The 18,816-nt window shown below is 40.2% G+C and overlaps 2 protein-coding genes across 8 annotated transcripts in view; one reads left to right on the top strand and one right to left on the bottom strand.

The window, feature by feature from the left end:
* Positions 1 to 9,467, top strand: part of MGAT5 (alpha-1,6-mannosylglycoprotein 6-beta-N-acetylglucosaminyltransferase) — a 117,672-nt gene extending 108,205 nt beyond the window's left edge. For 3 of the 6 annotated variants that reach the window (XM_083408753.1, XM_083408754.1, XM_083408755.1), the window contains exon 17: positions 1,014 to 9,467. In XM_083408753.1, the coding sequence (XP_083264879.1) occupies positions 1,014 to 1,212 (199 nt within the window). In that variant the 3' untranslated portion in view covers positions 1,213 to 9,467. The remainder of the gene's footprint in view (positions 1 to 1,013) is intronic. The other 3 variants (XR_014504185.1, XR_014504186.1, XR_014504187.1) reach the window with 3 other exon arrangements.
* Positions 9,468 to 10,223: 756 nt separating this feature from the next.
* The window catches only part of TMEM163 (transmembrane protein 163), a 68,525-nt gene continuing 59,932 nt past the window's right edge, over positions 10,224 to 18,816 (bottom strand). For both annotated transcript variants that reach the window (XM_083413478.1, XM_083413479.1), the window contains exons 6-8: positions 18,027 to 18,138; positions 11,768 to 11,909; positions 10,224 to 11,350 (exon numbers count right to left, since the gene is read on the bottom strand). In XM_083413478.1, coding sequence (XP_083269604.1) covers positions 11,290 to 11,350; positions 11,768 to 11,909; positions 18,027 to 18,138 — 315 coding nt within the window. In that variant the 3' untranslated portion in view covers positions 10,224 to 11,289. The remainder of the gene's footprint in view (positions 11,351 to 11,767; positions 11,910 to 18,026; positions 18,139 to 18,816) is intronic.

Genomic DNA, 18,816 nt, shown 5'->3' with positions numbered 1-18,816 from the left:
TTACTCTACACTTCTGCATATACAGGTGGGTTTGCTGGATGAATTTGAAAAGTGTAAACTGGCCCATAGGCTTGGGGAATGTCCTATACAAGTCAGTCACTACTTTCCAGAGCAGAGTGTGCCACAGTGCCCAGGCAACATAATTCCCAATCACTCATTCTCACCATCACATGATTACCATTGCATGAGGAGAAGTGCAAACAAGGAGTGATTTCTGCACACTCCATCACTGTTTCTGCAGTTCACTGCTTGTTGGAAGCATGCTGTACTGAAGCAGACTTGCCACATGATTTAGAACTTCCAGGGTTTCCAATTGTGCAGAGAGCCTACTTGACTCCTGCCGGGGGAGCAGGAGGGAGTGAGTGTGCTCTTCCCATGCTGGGAAGGGTCACTTATCGAGACCTAGCCTGGATCTTGCTGGGGAATGCAGCCAGGGAGGTCAACAGGAGACCAAGCTGGGTGCCTGGGAGAGTTGCCAGTTTCTCCCGATAAAGGCTTGATTTCCGACAGAACAGGCAGTGTGCTGTAGAGGATGGATTGGGGAAGTGGTGGGGGGCAGTGGGCTCATCCCTACTTTTCTTTTTATGGAAGGGAAGGGGGCATATAATGAATGAATAGGTCTATAGTAGAACTGCATTGTACAGATCTCATATATTCTAGTTATCCACTTTAACTGTGAACTCTATGCAACTTAATGTCAAAGAGAACTCTGGATTATAGTATTTCTGCTCATCGGTGTTTGTGTAACCAAGTGTTCTGGGATGGTGTCAATCTCTTCTAAGTGAGGCTCTGCCTTCTTGTAACACCCTTTTGAAATTATCGGTGTGATTTTTGCCGTGAGTTGGGCAGCTTACGGGACCCAGTTGCTGAGATGTCAGTTTTATGTATGAACTGAATCTCTGCATTACCTACCTTTGGAGCCATGAGTTGGAAGTGCTGCTGCTGCTGCTGCTGCTGCTTGCTGAATTATTGCAGGTGATATAGGTTGTCTTACTTTTCCTTTTCTTTTCCAGATACAACATTGAATGTCATACAGCTGAGTCTGCAAATGATATTGTGGTTCCATCTTTTGATGAAAAGAGAAAACACTGTGTTTTCCAGGGTGATCTCTTGTTGTTCAGCTGTGCAGGATCTCATCCAAGCCACAAAAGAATCTGCCCTTGCAGAGACTACCTTAAAGGACAAGTTGCACTTTGTAAAGACTGTCTATAGCAGCAGCTCACTTGACTTGATGAAGGGACAAAAGAGCCAGTGGCTTAGTGAGAGCTGCTGCCATTTCTTGCACTTTGCTACTGCAGGCAGAACAATTGCTGAAGAGAAAAATCTGTACCACGATGGAACAGAAAAGCGATTTTAAAAAATCTCAAATGATTTATATTTTTTTTCCTAAGCAAGCAATTCCAGTGACACAGAAATCTCCTTAATTTACTTAAGGAGGTAAAAAAACAAAGTTCAGCATTTTGTAAGGGTAAATTAAGAGTGTGTTTCTTTTACCAACAACTCCTCATGATCAACAACTTTTCTGAATATTATTTCCAGTACAAAGAAACAGACCTGGAAGAGATTGGTCAGTACAGGAAAGACTAACACAATCCTGGGTACATTGTTCATAGGGGTCTTCTGAATCCTGAATGGCTGGTGAACATGGAACTACAACGGAACACAGCGACAGAATAACTATTGGTTTTTATCTCATCTGACACATTCTGCAAATTCACAGCCGTGTGGTGGTCCCCACATAGCTAAGCAAGTAGCACCATTAACTGGTGGCTTCCTGAGTCGCAGATACTTTTGGTTTGATAATGGATTATGATTGTGCCATTCATCGGGGCTTCTAAGCCACATAAGCGTAATATTTAAAATGTATGGTCTTGTCTAGAATTATGAGTGTACCCCTCTTTCCCAGTCCCACAAAGTTTTGTTGTAGGGTGGTGACTAGACATACTGTTAGATCACTGAAAATAAAATGGTGCCATTGGAGCAATATTTTCCTCGGTATAAGGTGGAGAAACAGTGACTGAAAGTTGAAAATAGAAGTGAGGCAGTCAAATCGTGCTGGTCTGTCTTTGACAGCTTGGGGAGATTTTACAAGCTTTTATAGGATGGACGGACAGACATGAACAAAACAATGACTATAAGCAAGTGAGACCTCTTCCTGAAGTCCTTAATTAAAAGTAGGTGTGCTGCAGCAGGTTGGTAGTGTTACAATTTGAAATTAATCCAGAGAATTGAACTCAGATTTGTTTGTAGATCAGCTTTTCCTCTTTTTTTTTTTTTAAAGGAAAAAGGGGTTGCTTTTGCAGCACAGCTGACATCTTTAAAAGCACTGTTTGTGGAAGGCATTGGATAGAAAGACATTGGATAGAAAATGGATGCTTCCTCACTTTGAAGCTAAAAGCTACCACAGGTTGGCAAGAAAAAACTTGGACCATTTTCAATATTATATCAGAGTACGATACTTCGGTTATTTGCTTCTTTCCCCTCTACCCTAAATATTACTTACTATTTCTACTGGTGGGGTAATTCACTCCTTTCTGTTCTTTTGTAATGTAACTTAATTCATTATTTGGCATTCACTGTTTATTGTGGGAAGCACTCAAGTATCTTTTGACATACCAAAGACCATAAGGGAAAACACCTCTCTCAAATTGTTGAGATAGAGTCTTTCTTTCTTTCTTTTTTTAAGAACGATTTCATATCAGCAGGGCATAGCTCCAGAAATGTTTGACAAGACTAACAACTTTTAATTGTATGTGCATAGGATTAAAAATTAGCAGTGGCTGGCCCAAATTCCAGTAACTTGTGACTGGCTTTTGTGTGATGTCTTGGACTTCTGTAATAGTTAACACTTGGAATCTAGCCTTGTGTGTTAAGCAGTTTCTGCCCACACTTGTAAGTACATGGGAGCCCATTCCTCCTTCCTTCCTCTAAAAAATGATCACTCTTCAACTTTGATACCCTTGTTGGTGATTGACTTTTTTATTCTAATGTGTTCTTTATGAGCACAGACCATCATCAAACTAGACCTGGCAATAAACAAAGTACTACCAATTGCTGCTGCAGCAAAAATGTTTGAGAATATATGTGCTGTAAATGCATCTTAGCACATTCGGATTAGTTTGGCTTTAGTAACGGGGCCAGTTCCAATCTAATATTTCTTCTTCAGAGAAAGATATATATTAAATGTCGTTATACAATTTTACAAATCTGATCAATTGCTTAGATATTTTTCTTTCAACAATAACATAGATTTTGTCCTCTATTGCAACATTTTTAATGTGTTTTTGTTTTCATACATAGCATCAAACGAACCCCAAGAGAAGGATTTGAGTTTTGTTAGTTTGTTGGTGCAATGAATAACATAGTCTTTCAGCAGGGGGTAATATCTGTAAATTGCTAGTTTAGACATACTGTATGTTGGCCCCCCCAAAAATGCTATGTGGTTATAATGAGTGGTACTGAGAAGGTATAATTGATAACATTATTGTAGGGTGGTATATGAGTAAGCCGTATTCAGAGCAGGCCACTGAAATGAATGGACTTAAGTTATGACTAACTTCAAGTCATTGGGTTTACTCTGCATATGACATGGTCTCCCATTATTTCTTCAAGTGTTTTATGATATCACTGAGAATAGGATCAGACCTTTGATAGGCTCATCCAGTTATTTCATAGCTGCGTTTTTTAAAATAACAGTAATTGTGGAAGAGAAATGAATTTGTGTATTAGCCTTATTATGGTGTTTACTATGAAGACTTGGTAGATGGTACAAAAGAAGAGTTTCATCTAACCATGTTGTAGTTAGTACAGGGTCAGTGGACCTCACACTTTTTTAGCATCGAAATGTTGAAGCAAATTAAACTTGTACCATGATCCAGGCTATCTATAAGGTTTTTCTTCAAACCTATCTCTATGGATACCTTTAATGAATGACACATTGGAAACAAATGCCTTCATAATCCTCTGCCAGCATAAAGAGCAGATGGCAGGTGATGATTAAGGTGGTTTTTCATTAAAGCCAGACAAACTTATAGATTTATTTGAGGGGAATGCCTTTCTTGACTGAAACCTGGACCATTTTTTAAAAGTTCAAATGCAGAAATGTGGTATTTCACTTCAGGATTATTAGGAGATCTAAGGGGATAAATAGAATTGCAAATCATTTTGGCAGGTTTTGGCTTTGGGTGTAGTGGGCTACAATTCATGGAGCTCCCTGAAGTCTGAAATAAAATGAAAGAACACATCATGCTAGAAGCATCATGTCTTCATATATCAAAACTTTCTCCCTTATTTTACAAGTTTGTAACTTGGTATTTTTTTTAAAAAGAAACCTTGTTCTGAGAGATCACCAAAACCTGAGAGAAGCATTTACATAATTTATTTTTAAAGAACTTTAACATTAAAGCTTACCTTTGAAAGGTAAAGATTGAATACACTGTTTAAAAATGCCAATAAAAACCTCATTTATTTCATATATGCAAGTTGATTTGCACATCTATAAATATGCTTTTCAGTACATTTCACCTAGTTTTGATCATTTGTCTCTCTTGTGGTTCATAGAAGCAGTTGTGGTTGGGGGGGTTGGTTTCTGCATGGCAGTGTTGAAGCACATTCTGCTAATATGTGTGCCTTTTATTTTATTTTTTATTTTAAATTAATTGTGTGTTTGGGATGTGAACATTGCCTGAGCAATTATAATGGAACACTAATTTGAGGATTTATATACTTTCTGTAAATATTGGTATGATTTATAAAGAGTATTTTTTAATATTGGAGAAAAGACAAAGCAAAAGTACGTACTACAAGCTGCAACAACTCAAAGAGAATGCTACCTATTGATATTTGTACTTGAATGTTTGTGTCTAAACACAATGCGCTTATATATGATGCATTATCCATGCTAAATCTTAGTAAAGGAGGGAGGAGAGAATATAATTAGCTAATGTCCATCTGCCTGGTCTTAAATGGTTTGGTAGTGTACTTTTCATGTTCCAAGTAACAGGAAATTGCTGACGTCCAATATCAAAGAACTAGAAATGTAAATCGGTATGTACATGATTTTTCTCTCTCTCAAAAGAATGCAGTTCAGTATGTTCTTCTATAAATTACTAGTCCTTCACTGGCATGATCTTTTGAAGAAATAGGTTATTTTCTTGAAGTTCTTAGCACAAACTTTCGCAGGTATGAAGGCGCTCCTGTTAAGTTCTTCACATTTAGTAGTATGTAAGGTTGACCACATGAGCACTCAAGAAGTTGTTTAGAGAGGAAAGTCCCCTCCTCTTTTTCTTCAAAGGAGGTGTAATTGCTCATCCCTGTAGCATCAGAGTGTGCATGCCCCCTAGCTCAAGTTCACACAGCTACCATGGCATGTTATGTGCGTCTAACGTTTGCACCATTCTTGTAGAATAAGGATTAATAGAAGCCTAACACCAAGTCACAAGGAGCAGCCTAACCTCCTCAAGCAAGTAAGTGCACAAAGACTGGTGTTGTATGGGTCTACCTATGCACTTCCTTAAAAACAGAGTCAGATATACTACAGGATAAATTTTAAAGTGGTGACACTTGCAATCTGAGTAGCACTGGGCTTCCTTCTTTTTACAAATTGCCACAGAGAAGAACCTTGCCTACCAACACTCGCATGTTATTTTGTCAGTGTGGCTCTGGTTATATAGCTGTCCAATATGGAGAATTTTTAGAGTGTGTAAGTAGGCCCTAAATCAGTTTTTCTGAAAAGTCTATGGAAACTTCCATTTGTAACTGGGGGTAAAAATGTATTTAGCATTGTAATTAATCATTCAGCATGTTATACCTTGATGGTACGATGCCCACTGGTTGTCTGACAGGCTGCTTCGTTTAAAAAAAAGTACTTGGGAGCAATTCAGGGACAGTTCACTACGTTTCCCCCCCCCCAATAACTTTTGTTGCAAAAGTTCTGAGGCACACAACTGAATTAACTACATAACGCAGTGGCCTCCCCGTAATTAGTGCCTTTGTTTTTGTATTTTTGACAGTGAGCTTTTTAAAGAAAGAATAGCCTTCATACAGGTTCTGAATTGAAAAGGGTGTTGTGACTGCTACAAAATCACTGTGCATTTACAATGGATGTTAGTACTAGTAATTGTGATGGGTTATGCCTGAAGATTATAAATCTCAATAGGTTTCATACAATACTAGATCATTGCTTTCAGCCTTTTGGGCAAAGTAGAGGCCATTCATATTCTAGGTAACTCCTGTTTATTTAGTGCAACAAGTGAAGAGAGTTATTGTTGAGAAGGCATTTATAGGTGTTTTAAGCTGGTTATGCAGTACGTCCTCTGGCTTTGATTATATGCGGTGCTCTAGATGGCTGTTGTCAAATGCAACAAGCAATTGCAACTGTCATGCAAGTTTTTTTGTTTTTTTTTAAATTAAGTATCAACATGCAGAGTTGTCCATAGCCCATTAATGTACTTAGTAATAGCTGGTCCCTTGCACCCTTTGATAAAAATCTTATATTTCATCCACAATAAGAACCTTAAAAAAAAAAAGTCTTATTCAAGGGAGGCATCTTCCAACAATCTATCTTAATCTATCAAATGGCTTTTCCTTTTTGAAACAAAAACAAAAACTGGGTTTTTTGCTGTTAACAGCATGATTAGGTGCTCTTTGAACCCAATTCCCCTACCATACACCTAATATGAAACCATACAAAGATGCTATAGCAATTATTTTACTTTGATTGGTTCTCAGCAGTTTTAAATGATTGGTGTGGTTTCTGCTTTGTTAAAGGAACCCTATACACCATTTTTATAGATGGTCTTTTTGCTTAATTTTTTTTATCAATAACTTTAGAGTTAATAAAGTACCATTCCAACTTAAATTATCAGGGCCGTCCCATCACATTAAATTGCATAGGTACACAGAAAGAGACATTTTCAAGGTCTTTTCTGCATTCTCTTCCACCAGAACAACCTTGCAAGGAAATTCAGGAACAGGTGCATCCTTCCAACCCATGCCAATTTGTATCACGTTAACCTTCCTTCCACACGAAACTAGACTAATTCAAAATAACTGAAATTACAATCTCCTGCTTATAATGTTGCAAGAATAATTAGGCTTGTTCTGCAGAAAATTTAGTAAATAGTCACTCAGGTGCTTGAACTAGAAATTGCCTTAAGGCAGTGCTGTGGACCTGGTGGTCCTCCAGCTTTTGCTGCAGTCCCATTATACCTGACCACTGCTGTCGCCAGTCAGTGCTGATAGGATTTGGGAGTCTAGCAGCACCTGGAAAGCAAGAGAGTGGCTATTTAAGAAGCTTTGCTCATGGCTAGCGCTATTTTTATAGAAAAAGATGCTGGAACTCACCCTGAACACCTCCCTTTTTCTCTTATGGCAATGGCACCCACCTGAGAGGTGCCAGAACTGAGTTCCGGCTGGGACAAAAAAAAAAAAATCCTGCTCATGGCTTACAGTGCAGCTAGGGCTTTCTTTTTCTCACTTTGGAGCAAAGCTGGTTTAGGGGAAAGCACATCAGAATGCAGCATTTTATATGAAACAACAGGGCAGATATGAATTGCAGCTAACATCATGTGCACACCACTTCCCAAACCAGGAGTGTACTGGATACAAAGTAAACAGGCATGTATACAATGCCCAAACTACTCTCACTATGCTTAAGTGCTGATATTTTAACAACCACAGTTAAGCAGTCAGAATCACTTTAAAGCAACTGAAATTACTGTCTAGTTTCAATTGAGCATTCTCTGTTGTCCTTTGTTTTACTGGGATAGGTAGCAGCTATTGTGGAGTGAATGTAAATGAGGAATCAGACCACACAGCATACATGACTAGCATATAAAATAAGAGCCTGCTGGATCAGGCCAATGCCCATCTAGTCCAACATCCTGTTCTCACAGTAGCTGAACAAGTTGCATATGGAAAATTAATGCAACAGGAGAACGTCAGACATAAGACTCACACCTGCAGCAACTTCCACATTCCATCTGCTGTAAACAATTGGGTTCTAATGGCCAGTATTGATCTCTCTCTCTTATCTGTGCTTCTTTCTATTTACCCCAGTCTCCTGGATTTGATTTCCAGTACCTTAAGCTTCTTATACTGAGTCTAATGCTTTGCTCATGCTTTGCTGCTTCTTATTCTAAAATTTTCTAAATCTCTTCTGGATGTAAAATTCCCATAGTAAAGACTGAACATATTGTGCATAAATTGACTATATAACAGAGCAGGTAGGAAGGTCAGTCAATATATTCAAATGTTAAAGTGTGTGTATATATGTGTGTTATGCTATAGAAATAGCATATACAAGATGGATGTACCTTAGTATTATATCTTGCTGAGTACTATATATTCAGGACACTGAATGATGCTACTTAACTATGCCCTGTCATTTTATATTTATATAAACGAATTAATTTCCTTTGTATTGATGTGTACATGAAGGGGCCAGCTTTGCTTAATAATCCATCATTTGGAGTGTGTTTGTATCAAGTGACCCCCCCCCACTACAATTATGAAAGTGACTTCTTATATTAGAATTGGCCATATACTGTATATAGCAGTAGGTGTTTATGGGAAACTTTGAATTGCTAGTTCTAATTAAACTTTCCCTTGAACCCAATGCCAGAGGGCAAATAGTTTACATTATGACCTTTCAAAGGAAAGAAACCTACCAGTTCCAAGGACTGTTTGCCAGGTATATGTAAATTCTTTCACCTACATGATGCATCGGTAACACCCGCTCCACTGAGAGGTACTGGCAAACCATGCAGAAGGCTTGCATAGTTTACTGAAACCTGGGTTCTAAGCAAATGGCATTGTTTTTGTCTGGCAAAACAAAGCTTACCTCCCAACCTGGACTTGTCCTATTTTTTAGAACAGAAAGCAGTGAGTAATACATATATTCACCACTCTCCTGTTTCACTAAAATAAGCTTAGCAGTCCACAGCCAGGGGTCAAGATCACAACATTAACATTTGGCTAGTAAGAGAAACCCTAAAAAAAAGTAAGTAGTGGGTTTTTTCCAGAAGTGTGCAACAGAGAATAGCAAGTCACTGACTATCTCTATAAATATAACATTGAAAGTCAAAATATTGTTTGTAATAAGAAGTAAAGTGTTAGCTTCCCAGCTCTGAGTACTGTTCAGCGGAGTAGTAGGTTAAGGTTTAATAAGGATTTTAATCTGTTTCACAAGCACTGATTATGTTTTTTAAAACAATACATGCTTGAAATTTTGTGCGGGGGTTTTCTTTCTTCAATTGTGTTCCGTTATATTTTGTTTAGCAGGTTGCTTCACAGCAAGTAACTGTAAAATTAGAAGATTAACAACATGGGAAACTTAAAACCAAGGTGTAAATATGTCTGTATTCTCATGGCTGACAATGCTTCCTTCCCCCACCCCCCACCCCCACCAACTGTTGTAGGGCAAACTAGGGAAAATTTTATTTTTCAATAAACTTTTTCTTGTGTGACTGCGTTGTTTTCACCCTTTCTTCCATCCAACCACACTGTGCTAAAAAATAAAATTAAGATCAGAATTTTGTTATAAATGACTCTGATAGTTATTAAAACAGAGGAAGCCAAAAGCACACTTTTCCTTCTTCCAAGAATTGAACCTCTCATTTCTAAGGTGGAAAGGTGTCACGTAGAGAATGAACTTCATTGTTAACACTGTCAGACACCCTTCAACAAGCAGTTTCAGGCAATTGCACTTCAAGGTTTTTTAATTGGAGATAAGCATTTTTTAAATAAAAATGTTTAATGCCTACACCTACTACCATCAGTCTCACATTTTGAGTTCTGTGCAGATATACTATATAGCAGGTGTAAGAAAAAAACATATAAAAGAAGGGTAGATGAGCTGCTGTGTTGGCTACTGTATATGTAAGCTTTTATTCCACATACGTATTTCTGTGGAAGCAGCTGCTTGGGTAAACGTCTCGTTTCTACCTTTGCAAAATGCAGTATCAAAACAGTAAGAGGTACGAAGTTATGTTTTGATAATTTCTGCATACTCACCAAATGTTAAACTCATGTAGAAAGGGCTTCATAGCTGAAAAAATGGCAGCAACATTTCAGAGGGCTTTTCTACAAGACGACTTGTTCTATTGAGGAAGCAATCTTGAACACACTTACAAGTTAGTAAGCACCACTGAAGACAGTACATAGATTGTATTGTTAATGTATTATCTAGAGAGCTTTTTTAAAGGTTAATTACAGGTACTGTATAAAATAGGTAACAGCTTTATTGATTTACATGATGGGAGTCATAACTTGTAATCCAGATATTAAATTACATAAGATGGTGGGTGGGAACATGGAACACCTACAGAATAGCCTAACTAACAGTAGAAAGGCTATCTTACTACCACCTTGAAACCATCACTTTTACCAGACAACAGGACACCCATGTATTTACCCATATATACCGCTACATAAGTGCATAATACAGCCATAGACATATAATCAAAAACTACCCCCTCTTGCTTTTTTGGCTTTTGCCTGTACATTAACACCTTGTGCTTATTTTGTCTGTGCAGCTTAATATATTTCATAATGTGTTACTTCATATTTATGCAGTGCAGAGAATTTTAGAAAATAGTATGAAATTCACATTAGATTCTTTGAATTTAAAAATGGAGCAGTTTGGGAAAGGGGGTTGATTTGAGGCTGGGGGGGGGGAATCAATTCCATGCATCAAGTAGTGTCTGTTGGCCCCCATAAGCTAAGTACAATACCACTGAGTTCTGTGCAGAAGACATTGGGAATGTCTCACTTGCTGGCACATTCTGGAACGTTGGTGGCAACGTAACTAAAGGCCATCTCTTGTCTATATTAGATGCAGTAGTAGTCTCTTGTCTATAGAAGCTCATGCCACAATAAACCTGTTAGTCCTTAAGGTGCCATGGTAAAAGACTACTGTGGCTGCACCCTCTCGGGTTTGGCTCCTTTATACAGGCATCTGTTGTGCTGAAGAACTCTTAATATTCCAGAAGACAAAACATGGCGGCTTGATTAGAACTGTGCACTCTGCTCATCTCAGTTACCATTTGCAGGATTTTAAATAGCACACACAAAAGAAAACGGCTGCTTGTTGCTACTTTTGCCAAGATCTAAGCGGTGTACATATTTGCCTAATTGTACAGATTGACCTTTTCTTGGAAAGATAATGTAAAAAGAAAATATACCATGAGAAACAAAGTGCAATCTTGTAAATATAATTGGCACCGTTTGCCAGGATGTAGTACGTCATCACATTTTGCAAAATTTTATTCAGTCCATGGTGCTCTGTCTTTATTCAAACATTTCATAATGACGTGTTTGCCGTACACGAGGAACCATGTCCACAAGTAGTCTGGAAATGAAAGCACATGTTGATGAAGGACAAAAGTCACAAGTTGTAAGCAGAAAATCATGGACAATGGTGCTGGAAGATTTTTAGGAATATATCTTTGTATTCTATCCAGAGCTCAACCACTGCAAAGTAGATTTTGATAAAGTGGATTCTAAAAGGTGTTCTAAGCGAGGCATGCAATTGTAAATCACCCAATATATTGATATTTAAGCAATGAAACTTTGTAGCAATAAGGTAGTGAGGGCAATGGTAAATAATGACGATACACCACAGCAAAGTAAGTGCAACATCTCAGGAAATGGTGTTGAGGTTGCTGCCCCATGCCTCAAGCATCATGTACAAGGAACAGATCATCACAGTATCTGTTAAGCATGCAAGCACAAAGAATAAGGTGAAAAAAGGAACAACTTCACTTACTTCGCTCCATAGGCAAATATTGTCAGTCCAATTAGAACACCTATACTTCCATCCAGGTACCAAACAGCAGCATTGTGTTTAAAAACCTCCGCACTTATAAGTATGGAGAATCCCATTATTCCTCCTACCAGAGAGTTGAAACCTAAAATAAAAAGTATAAATTTAGACTTGTCCAAGAACCAGAGAGTTTCATGAGTTACATGCGTACCATTTTCAACTCACATAAAATAAACCCACTAAGAAATTTAAGCTTTTCCAGGTACTGGCCACAAGATGTCACTCTGATCATGTGTCTCACATGAAAATACTGACCACTTTGATACTGCAAGGTGTTTTTTTATCAGACTTTGCTTATGTTTACATTATGATAGTTAGGAATCTAGGATAAGTGCATAGAACATGCATCTGCCTTCATCACAGAGCTTGTTCTGTAGGTTTTAAGGAAACCTACGAAAGCTTGGCTAACTCTCAACCACCCTTCATTGCCTTTTCCCTAGAGGTCTCTGTATATATGGTGAAAGAGCCAGAGTGTCTGAGCCTTTAGGAATTCATAAGCAGCAGCTCAAGTAATCCTCTGCATCCAAGTGCTAAGGATGGTTTTTGCCTTGGAAGTTCCACCACGCATCCCACCTTTGAATAGTTAATACTTGCACTTCAAACTACTCCATTTCTTCCTACAGTTAGTTCCCACTCAGGTACCCACACCATTTTACAGCAATGAGAACCAGGCATTCTAACTTCTCTCTGTAATGCAGTTTCGCTCTGTGCATGTCTATCCAGCATCTGCCATCTTCACACCCTATTCGTAATTAGATTCCTCCCATCTCTGCTGCCTCTTAAGGTGCTGGTCCAAGCAGAATGCTGTCTTTGGCTGCTTCCATATGCGGGCCAATAGGCATTTCAGATCAGACTGCTATGTGTGTATTCAACATGTTAGTTTCCACACATTCCTGTTTGTTTCCCCGCAGTCAGGGCTATTCATTGCTGTTCCACTGCTTGCCACTCACACTAGAAGATGGAGGTTGCCGGAATGAATCTGGAGGGCTTTTTGGTTGTACACTCAAGTTACTCCTACCCTGCCATTCATTGCTTTTTCTGTTCTGGGCATGCCCCAAGCCACTGCTGCACTTTGCCCTCACCACCTAATCATATGCATTAAGGTGCCAAATGTGTGCTGGGAGGGGGGTGCCTTATTTCATGAGCACCCAATCTCTTGCTGGGAATGGGCCACCGAAGATCCCCTTGGCGGGGAAATCACTGGAATGAAAAATACTTCAAAGGGCAATAAAAATAGCAAAAGCACCCTACTTCAGCTCAGCCTAATGGCAATCAGCCTTCCCTTGTTTACCATACTAACACCAAGGGATGCTAGGTACCTATCTAGCTGGCCATGAGATGTCTCTCCTGTGCAGCGAGAAGTCTTTGAGAAATTGCAGTCCTGACTAGTGCTGGTGAAACATAAAATACTGCCTTGCCTGTTGTGCTGTTGATGTTCTATCCATGTTTCGAAGGGGCTACTAAGTATACTGCACAACAAATCAATATTTATTTTACTTAACAGAATTGGTATACCGCTTTACAAAGCGGTTTACAAAGAATATAGTTTAGACTGTGGGAATCATCACAAACAGAAGAAAGATTGGAGAATAGGACTTGCCTACCCTCCACATCCCAGCCCCCCCAGCTTTGTAATTTGATTACTTTCAGATTCTAATGAAATTTGCATTTGGAGAGAAAAGGATTAATGAGGCCAGAGTGACTGCTTAAAGTTCCTTAATAGTCAAGCTGCCGGCCTCATCCTTTGTTAGGAAAGTTACAGGTAAATAGCCCAGAATCCCCAAGAAAATAGAGTTAAGAAGCATATCTCCAAACTAAGGATAACCTTAAGCAAGTGTGTACATGCACACATTTGCCCATAGAAAGATATAGACAGAAACAAAGAAAACTGCAGTTCGACTCAGGAAGGCAGAATGAGCTTTTGGAGAACTGATGTAGGAGCATTGATTTCAATAATGTTATGTTCTGTCTCCACCTATGCTCAGCTTGTGTATCTGTAAATAACTTGAATATTACAAAAAAAAAACAACAACTATTAAATCACCATTGATTTATTTTCCAAAGGTAGCCAGACCTGGATGAGCACTGCCATTTCACCACTTGGAGAAATGGTAGTGTACATAATACTATTCCTGGGTTCACCTTATGTGTCAGTAGCAAGGTCTGTCCAAAACATTTGGGCACCTAAGGCGGACGTCCAAATGGCACTCCCCCTCCAGGGGCAGAGGAAGGGGGTGTGGTGGGTACAGAATGCCCCAGGTATCACCACTGAGGGAGATGACAAAATGCCGAGCGGCACTCACCTGGGAGAAACGCTGTGGCTTGGGTGCATGCAGGCTCTGCGCTGCCTAAATGGTCCGCCCACTGCCTCCCCACCCCAGCTGTAGGGCATCTGAGTGGGAGGAGGCAGGCAGACTCCCAAGTCCCCAAAGCGCGGCACCCCAGGCGCCCAAGCAGTTTCCTCCGCTGCTGCCCCCCTCACCAGGGAAGAAGGGGTGAGTGAAGATTTACAACAGAAACAAGTGGTGGTGCAATCTGCTGTCCTGGTGGTTCATGCTGCCTGAGGCAGTTACCTCACCTTGGCTCATGGGTGGGCTGGCCCTGGTCAGCAGCAATTTACCAGGGTAACTAGATAGTTCAGTTATCTCTTGTTATCCACAAGTCTCTGCCTGCTGACCAGGTTCCATCTTGAGCCTTCCCAGATACCATATTGTCTCTGTTAACTTGAGAACATTGGCAAGCATGATATATGCCTCCTCACTTAGCATGTTTTTAAACAATTAACTAAGACTAAATACACGAGACATCTGCAGACTTAAAAAAAGAAATCCCTGCTAGATAGAAATTGCTGAATTCTGCACCCCACTCTGTGCTGTCTAAAAGAAACTTACAGTTCCACAGGCTGTCACGGCAGGAAGCAAATTAACAGGAATCAGAAAAGTGCTAACAGGCAAAAGAGACATACTAATTCACTTTGTGTAACTGCTGCTTCCACCCCCTTGCTGTATTGCTTGCTTGTGGGTGGGAATCTCACCCTCCCAAAGATTATATTCCACCAAAAGCCAAAAATACAAAGAGAGAAATCTGTGCGTAGCTGCCTGACTAAAATAGCTTGAATGCACAGACACCAAGCTAATTACAGAGTTCAGTCTCTAATTTAGCTAACAATAAAATCAGCAGCAACACAATTATCACGACGACGTAATTAATGGAAGAGAAGTTCCTCAGCTATTTGCAAAATGCAGGACTAGTTGAAAACACTGGTAATCATGGCATATTAAACAGGTATAGAAGTAGGACAAAACATTCCATCAGTTTTACCACTGAGCCAATTCAGATGGTCTTATCTTGGTTTAATAAGCAGAGATATGAATGAGCCTTTTTTATCAACACACACAACCGCTTTGTGCGAGCTGCAATTAAACCCAGAAGTCTCTAATTCCCAGTTTTGATGAAACTGACATCTGGTGAAACTATGGTGACCAGCTCTTAACAAGCCAGGGTATTTAAACACAACTTCCAACCATGGTTAGAGACTTCCTGGTTTAAATAACGACTGGAAAAAGGGTCTGCACAGACAGGCAAAAACTCCTTAATATTTGGCTTATTCATCAGCTGAAACAACTGTTATACAGCGGTATTTTGGGTTAAGAACTTAATTCGTTCTGGAGGTTCGTTCTTAACCTGAAACTGTTCTTAACCTGAGGTACCACTTTAGCTAATGGGGCCTTGCACTGCCACTGCACGATTTCTGTTCTCATCCTGAAGCAAAGTTCTTAACCCAAGGTGCTATTTCTGGGTTAGTGGAGTCTGTAACCTGAAGCGTCTGTAACCTGAAGCATCTGTCACCTGAGGTACCACTGTATACAACTGAAAATGGCCCGTCTTCAATGGGTCCTTTAATACAGGGGTGGCTAACTTTGGAGTCTATGGCTGCACTGACCCAGGGTGAATCCCCTGGGGGCCATGCAGAAAAGGAGACATGGCCTTACTTTTAAACAAAAAAACTGTGACCTTTTTTGGGGGGGGGGAATCCTTGTTTAATTCATTCAGAAACAGTAACACCAAGCACACCTTCACCCCCAAAATTGCTTTCATTGATTAAGCAGCTGGACTTGACACTGAACTTCTGGATAGGGGGATAAATTCCCAAGAAGGCACATCTGTTTTTGGGACCCCCAACAGTGGCAGGAAAGGAGCAGCAGCTGGCACAACTCCAGAGCAGGTAAACCTTTGCTGCCTCCATGCTCTGCTTTTACTGCTGCTCTTCCTGAAAGGAAAGAGGGAAAGCCAGACCATTCCTGGGGGACCACAGAGAGAGACACACACAGACATGCAAAAATCACTGAAATGCAGCAGCTGGCCTTGATTATAGACTTCTAGGAGTGGTGGGGAAATTAAACAATTGTTTTTTGGGCTAAAGAGGGGGCATTTGTGTTGAGTTAATTACCATTGCACACTCACTCCAGTACTTTAGTCTCCAAGTTTCAGTAGTTCAAACTTAAAAGCATCTCAGCACTCTCATCAATCATGGATTTTCTTTTTTTAAAAAAGAATTGCCACAATTGTTTGCTCGCAGCTGATGGCTCTGACAGCTGTGATGATGTGAAAGCAGTCAGCTTTTTCTGCTACCACAAGCACCGCTTGCTCCTCCAACAGTTGTGATCCTTCTTCAACAGTCAAATCATCTAGGGAAATTTTACTCATGACGCTACACGCTACAGAATATTACAGGGAAGTATTTTCACCCATCCCAGGGGGTGGAAAGAGCAACCCTGACCCTCCTAAAGGAGCCTGTTCCAATGCTTTAGTTTGTGACAATGAGTCTCCTGTTTCTTACAACCAATGTTCCACTGTGAGGACAGGGGCTTATACTTAGAAAGAGAAATGGTCTTTAAGGTACATAGGCCCCAGGCAATTAAAAGCTTCCAAACATAAGAACCAACACTAGGAAGTTAACCAGCAGCCAGTACAACTGCTGCAGTACTGAGTGAATATGGTCTCACCTCCCAAAATGTACCAGTAGGAAAGCAGTGGCATTCTGCAGCTTCCAAATGATCTTTTTGGCACTCTCTCGCACAAAGTGCAATGCGGTGATCATTCCTAGAGACTATAAAAGCTCAGTACATATGGCTAGACCCTTTCCCATAAATACCAGAGCTTAGGTAACACAGATTTTTTTTAACAAAATAATGCTTATATGTTACTTTTCAACAAATCTGAACCATATTTACCGGTAATTGCATTAAATTGAAATTGGCATCAAAGCATCTGTTTCCAGCTTTTGTTTTCACGATCACAGAGAGGCACCATGCCTCAGAATACCACACAGCAGGAAAAGCCTATTGCACTCATGTCCTGCTTGAAAATCCTATTGCACTCATTTGTCCCACATGATGGACCACAGGATGACTGCACTAGGTAGCCTTCGTCTGTGCTCCCTACTTGAATTTCCACATGTCTGCTGTCTTGACTCCTGTGGAATTTTTCATTTGGAGCAAGACAAACGGGTTGTCCCCGATAAATAATTACAGTATTCTTGCTGCTGTTTGACATCTTTTTATGCACTACACAGCAGCCCGCATGGACGAAACCATCCAGTATCAGAAGAAGCCTATGATCTGGCCATGTTTTGTGGGCCTCTCATTTCCTGCAACACACACATTCCATCTGACTACTATTAATGCATTCAAGCTCTCCTGACTTGCTTGCAAATATTATTACTATTATTAACTCCTTGGGATTTACTGGTCTCCATGCTTTATTTAAAGGGCTACTTCCATCCATCGTTTTGTCACTTGGAATGTCTTCATTTTTCTATAGCTTACAGTTGCCAGAAATGCCTGAAATAAAAATCTCTGCAAATCAGGGAAGCTAAGGCTGCATACATACATTTAAAACAAGCACCCCCCCCCCCAAAAAAAGAATAATTTGTTAAAAGTGCTGGGAATTATAGGAACCAAGGTTCCTATTAATCTTGGCGCAGAGGAGGGCGGTCTGTCCTTACAGCATTTGGTGATTATCCAGTCCGAATAAAATGTTTCATTTAATAGTAAGAAACTCAACAAATCTGTCAGCTGCATGTTAACTAGTAGCTCATATCTGTAGCTGTTTTTGTATTATACCTTATGTTCATCTCACTCATCTTTCATCTTATATAAAAGTAGCCAAAACATAGAGGAATGTGATACTTGCTACTTACCATCAGTTAACAATGCTCTGCTTGTGAGCACATTCCCCAACATAAATTTGATCACTGCCAAGGTAGTACAAAGGATTCCACTTAAAATAGAAACACTATATAGAAAGTTATCCTGGAAAAGAAAAAAGAAAAATATATTATGTGTCACTTTTGCCATGTAATACAAAGCTGTCAAATAAATGTACAGATCTGGGCCCGAGCAAAATGCTTCTGGAGGTGGCTTTGGCTAGATATATCTGAACAGCTGTGAGTGTGGGCACACGAGCAATTCACACACTTATCTCAATCAGAAAATGTTATCTTCGAAAGGGAACTACATTTCTCTCCCATAGGGATATGTGAGAGTGTTGCTCTTACCCTCTCTGTGCAAGAAAGATCAACAACTTCCCCATTCAAACATACTTCAGGAGCATGAAAAAGGTGCAAGATTCAGCAGCACATCTGCTGGAGCACACCAAAGCCTCCCAGGATGGATCAAAATCCACACTGGCTCAGAAAAAAAGGAGGAACTAGCCCCTGGCCCAGAGCCGTCTTTCCCATTGGGTGGGCTGGCGGGCGTGCAGCTTCCTTCCCAAGCCTCCGCGGGAGGAGAGCGATCCCTGCAGAGGCTTAGGATAGAAGCTGCGCCCCGCTAACTATATGGCTGGCGGACGTGCAGCTGTCTTCCCAAACCCCCGCGGGAGGAGAGCAATCCCAGCAGAGGCTTGGGAAAAGGTTGACAACTCTGGGAAACGGGGGATATGCTTAAGATGGCCCTGCCCTAGCAGCTTTTCTGGCAAGTATCCTGGAA

The sequence above is a fragment of the Podarcis tiliguerta genome (assembly GCF_965153285.1).
Source record: "Podarcis tiliguerta genome assembly, chromosome: 1".
NCBI classification, from domain to species: Eukaryota; Metazoa; Chordata; class Lepidosauria; order Squamata; family Lacertidae; genus Podarcis; species Podarcis tiliguerta.
This window is presented reverse-complemented; position numbering and strand designations above follow the sequence as displayed.